Source organism: Stomoxys calcitrans, chromosome 4, assembly GCF_963082655.1.
Source record: "Stomoxys calcitrans chromosome 4, idStoCalc2.1, whole genome shotgun sequence".
Classification (NCBI taxonomy): domain Eukaryota; kingdom Metazoa; phylum Arthropoda; class Insecta; order Diptera; family Muscidae; genus Stomoxys; species Stomoxys calcitrans.
Window position 1 is genome coordinate 98,434,670 of NC_081555.1, and position 5,167 is coordinate 98,439,836.

The following is a 5,167-nucleotide window of genomic DNA, read 5'->3' on the forward strand; positions in this document are numbered from 1 at the left end:
TATATCTTAAAATAGTCCGAACTGAACCATATTTGGGTCCTATGTTGGAAGGCGTAAACTACTCACTGTTTCAAATTTCAGCAAAATCGGTTAAAAACTAAAGCTTTTATGGACTTTAGACTCTTAATCGGCAGATCGGTCTACATGGCAGCTTTATGTTAATAAAATCCGATTTGATCCATACTTAAGTCAGATGTCAGGAGGCTTAAAATAATCCACTGTTTCAAATTTCAGCGAAATCGGGTAATAAAAGCTTTTATGGCACTCAGACCCTTTATCGGCAGATCGGTATATATGGCAGCTATATATAAATATAGTCCGATCTGAACCATATTTAATTCAGATGTTGGGAAGCCCTAAACTACTTATTGTTTCAAATTTCAACAAAATCGGGTAATAAATAAAGCTTTAATGAGCTTCAGACCCTTAACTGGCATATCGGTCTATATGGCAGCTATATCAAAACATGGACCGATGTGGTCCATTTACAATCCCAATCGACCTACATTAAAAAAAGTATTTGTGCAAAAGCGTCTAGCTTTACTCCTTCCAAAGGACGAACATGACAAGATCGACATAAAATGTCATGACGATCAAGAATATTTACTTTTGGGGTATTAGACGCATATTTCGAGGTGTTACAAACAGAACGACGACATTAGCATACCCCCATCCTATGGTGGAGGGTATAAACATAATTACTGTTAGTCTATGTCGGTAGCTAGACATAAACCAGCCCCACAATATTTTCCATTGCATTTTTGGGAAAATCCCCGAAGATGTTTTGTTTCTAAGGAGTGATCATGGACCCAAACAAAAACACAAATTCGTGTTTCAGGAGTTCTATATATGTGAACCATGTTGCATTTCAATAATTTTTTAATTGAATATGCTTGTTTTCCGCATTATAAAATAAAGAGTAGCGAGGCAGTAACTTTATGAACTACAAAACCCAACAGAAAAACATTTAAATAGAATATGTTATAATTAAATCGATGCTAAAGAAGCCGTTATGCCATTATTATGCATATTTTGATCATTATTAAGATTAGAATTGCGTCTAGAAATGTATTATCTTCTATATATAAAGAGTATTTATCAAAATTTTTAGCGGCTAGACTTTTTCAAAAGCGGACAGTTATTCTTGTAGGGTCTAAAAAGTTTCCGATTCCTTTAAAAATTGATTGAAAGAATTTACTGCTAAGACCACTAACATCAATCCCATGGCAGCCGGTTGTACGTACCGGATTGACCCGACGAATTCCTTCATCGTCAAGGGCTGCCGCCTCAGTGTACAACACACTGCTAAAAACAACAACCACTAATACTATGTCTATTCGCGTACTTTTCCAGTAAAAATATGCAGGAGTGTAAGAACAGCCTTTACTCTTTCATAAGTAGCTATTCGATGCTGCAAATTTCTGCTGGAAAAAAACCTCCAGTAAAAATTTGCAAGCTCTCAATTACCAAACACTCAAAATTGTGCTCGCTCTCACGCACTCTCCCGCTCTCTTCTGCTGGCAGCGTTTACTCTTTCATAAACAGCTATTCGATGCTGCAAATTTCTGCTGGAAAAAAACCTCCAGTAAAAATTTGTTGTTTGTTTTTGTTTAATTAAAAAAAATAAATTTTTAATCACATTTTATATATAATTTTTTTTATATTATAAGATTGTCTGAGTTAAAAGTTGCTTAAAGTTCTTTTTCTGTTGGAAAATCTAATTGACTAGCTTTTAGCCTCCAGATATTGTAAGAATACAATCCTGTAGAAATTTAACATTAGGCTAGGTTTAAAAGAGGGTGCGGGTATTAATCGGTCCCATGCCACTATGGACATACACCTAAGCAAGCAATCGGCTTTTGCGCGGTGTAAAAACAAAAAAGTAATCTCGTACAGAAAGGAATTCCGTGCTACTTAGGGTAGGTTAGGGTTAAAAGAGGTGCAGGCATTAATCCGTTCCATGCCACTGTGCACATACACCTAAGCCAGTAATCGGTGCGCTCTAAAAGTTATAAAGTAAGCTCTAAAAAGAAAATTTAATTAGGAATTCCTTGGAACATACAAAATCCTTAATTGTTTTCATGTTTGGCATCTGTTAGACGCGAAAGCCGGGCAATGACAAGGGAAATGCTCCAACGTCTCATCATCTTCCCCGCATGTCCTACACATACTATCACTTGTCGCACCGATTTGACAAAAGTGAGCTCGTAGTCCTATGTGTCCCGTTATGATAGCAATAGTCCAATATGTCCCGTTATGATACCGTGCTACTCACAAAATCCTTAATTGTTGTCCATGCCACGCCCCTAAGTTGAGTCATGTCTGTTATTGTGTCCCCGTCTAAGTGTCGATATCTGTTCGACACGAAAGCAGGACAATGACAAAGGATATCCTCCAACGTCTCATTATCTTCCCCGCATGCCCTACACATGCTATCACTTGCCGCACCGATTTTACATAAGTGAGCTCGTAGTCCAATGTGTCCCGTTATGATACCAATAGCTATCTGTACTCATTCTTGCTTGCTTTCAGCAATAGCCTCGTCTTCTCACGATCTGGATCCCCCCATAGAATTTTCGACGTCCTACCGACCATTTCGCTGTTCCACAATGCTGCATGCGTATTCGAAGCTCACATCCTTAACACGGATTGCGTCGAATCAAAAGACTTCAGGTTAATTATTATTGAAGGCAATTCTCTGGCCTTCACTGCCAAAATCGTCTGCTTTCTCATTCCCAGTTACTCCGCTATGGAGCAACCAAACGATGCGGATGGTGCCATCCGAGTTACTATTAAAACATTTTTTGAACCAAAATAAAATTTCAAAAATCCATTTACATTTTTTATAGCCTTTTAAAGTTGTGTATGGCCAGACCACGTCCTTTCAACAATGTAGAAAAAATGTTCGCCCATCCTAGGGTTATATCTAACCATAATTTCTTTTTATTTCAATGAGCATAAGGACAATACAGAAAATTTTCTACATTTGGATTTGTTTTATTTCATTATTACATCAGGTACAAACTTATAAAATATTCTGTATAAATATTTCTCAATATTCAATTGATGTGCAATAGATATAAACAGTAGTATCAGAAAACATCCACAACAGAAAACCGAAATAAAAAGTGGCCAGAGATGGGGAAATCTGGCGGGACTAGGGACGAAAATGGATACCAAAGATATCAAGAAAATTGTAGCATCCATTCCTAGCATTAATAAACGTAATAACTTTTGTATTTTTAAATTCTCACTATAGACCACCTGGATGAAATATCTTAGGCTACAAGAGAACCCAAACATTAAGCAAAAGTAGGGAACACATAGGCAGTCCTTCATGAATAGAGGAAGCATGCTAAGGAATGAAATTTTTAAAAAGGCAACGGTGTTGAAAGGCATATATTGAAAAAGGTTTATAGCTGGAATAGCTGCCAACAGTATGGATTTTTCATGAACTTGAAAAGAAAATAGGAAAAATGCCAAGGCTGTATTAAACAACGCGAGCATAAACGTTTTCTTCTGGCCTTTAAGAAATGCGTGTATATTGAGTGGCAATACAACACAGAGGGTAGCAGACAAACATAGCAAAGCCATTTGGGAGTTTGTGAAGTTTTCTTTAAATTTATATACAACATTGAGAGAACACCAAACATTTGCTACTTTGTCCTCAAATACACCTCGATTGAATGGGAACAATCTATTTAATGTTGCCATGAAGGACTGTTTGGAGAATATCCAAGGTAACCAAAGAATACCAAATGTGGCTATTGTTACCAGGCCAATTTGTAATAGCTTCGTTACTTTGCGAACATAGTTTCTTTCAGATAAGGACACTCTCAACAATATGACGAAGAAAGGTAAAGCATGATATAGTTCCATTTGTTTATAATTCAAAGCCAGAGAAAATAATAAAGCAGACCAAACGTAAGAATCTTGTAGAATTGCTGCTATGGCCATCATCATAAAACCCAAAGATATATTATTATATTGGAAGTGGCCATTATCTATCAGTATCAGTCCAGGGTAACAGATGAGTAGTGTTAACACTGCCAAGAAAAGTTTTTTGTTTGGCAAGTTCTTGGCCAACATTATGCAAGCAGGAATGTATACGAGTAAGTCTGCCACCAGCACAGAGAGACGCATGAAACTTTTATGCTCCTCTGATTCATATCCACGAGATTTGTGTAATTCCACATAACTGCTATTAATACTATAGGCAATTCGTCCTAACAAGTAACTATGATATGCCGTCAATGGTGGATAGTCCAGGCCCCAGTACATGAGGTCATTACTTGTTGTATTTGTATACCATTCTTTAGTCGGTAGATTGTAGGTGATTTCTTGCCAATGCCTTTGTGCCTCATAATCGCCAAACATAGGTGGGGTTGAGAGGCCTGAATATGAACTCAGTGAAACGATACCACGTAGAGCTATGCCCAAACAAGATACTACGAGGACATCTAAATGGTCCAGGTTAAATTGCATTTTTTTACATGAACACGTACGCCGGTGAACAAAATTGATAAACAACTAAGAGGGTTGCCATCACGTTTGAAATTTTTTAGCGCTACAGACATACAAGGTTTGGGCATTTGGAAAAGTCGATTAGGGATATTATTAACCACATTGTATTAATTGGTATGGAACCACTATCACGTATTCTATAAAAAGAACAGATATACTAGCCTAGTAAATGTGCGGATTAATTTAATCGATAAATATATTTATTAAGGGTTCACTCATGCAAAATTATACTTTAAATAATAAATTTTAGGAAAATAGCTAAGAAAGATGGCTCTATTTTAACTAACGAGACCTGTTGACCACAACACGTAACTAAAATATAACTGAAAGATAGGGCCCATTGTTACCAACAACATCTAACATCCAAAAGGCGCAATAGAAATACGCTATCTTCACATTTTGTAGGTATGTCTTTGTTTATAGAAGCGTATAAGAAATAGTTTTAGAAATAAACAACAAAGTGTCGAATAGGAACTATTTTATGGGCATATGAGGCATATAACACCTTTTAATTAATTGCACCATGGTTTACTCTTTGAGAATATTTTTTGCATGGCAACCATGTTGCATCCATTTACATCCAATTCACAATAATTATTCAACAGCTGAGCCATATTTTTTGAATGATAACAGTTCCTACCAG

The 5,167-nt window shown here is 36.6% G+C and overlaps 1 protein-coding gene across 1 annotated transcript; it reads right to left on the reverse strand.

Annotated features, from left to right (window-relative positions):
* Nucleotides 1–2,920: 2,920 nt before the first annotated feature.
* Nucleotides 2,921–4,523, reverse strand: LOC106096002 (probable dolichyl pyrophosphate Man9GlcNAc2 alpha-1,3-glucosyltransferase). The gene has a single exon (XM_013263499.2). The coding sequence runs from the start codon at nt 4,483–4,485 to the stop codon at nt 2,998–3,000; it is 1,488 nt and encodes a 495-aa protein (XP_013118953.2). The 5' UTR covers nt 4,486–4,523; the 3' UTR covers nt 2,921–2,997.
* Nucleotides 4,524–5,167: the final 644 nt, after the last annotated feature.

What these genes read in the sequence shown, in the direction of transcription:
- LOC106096002 (XM_013263499.2), bottom strand. Translation starts at nt 4,485, where the DNA reads ATGCAATTTAACCTGGACCATTTAGATGTCCTCGTAGTATCTTGTTTG.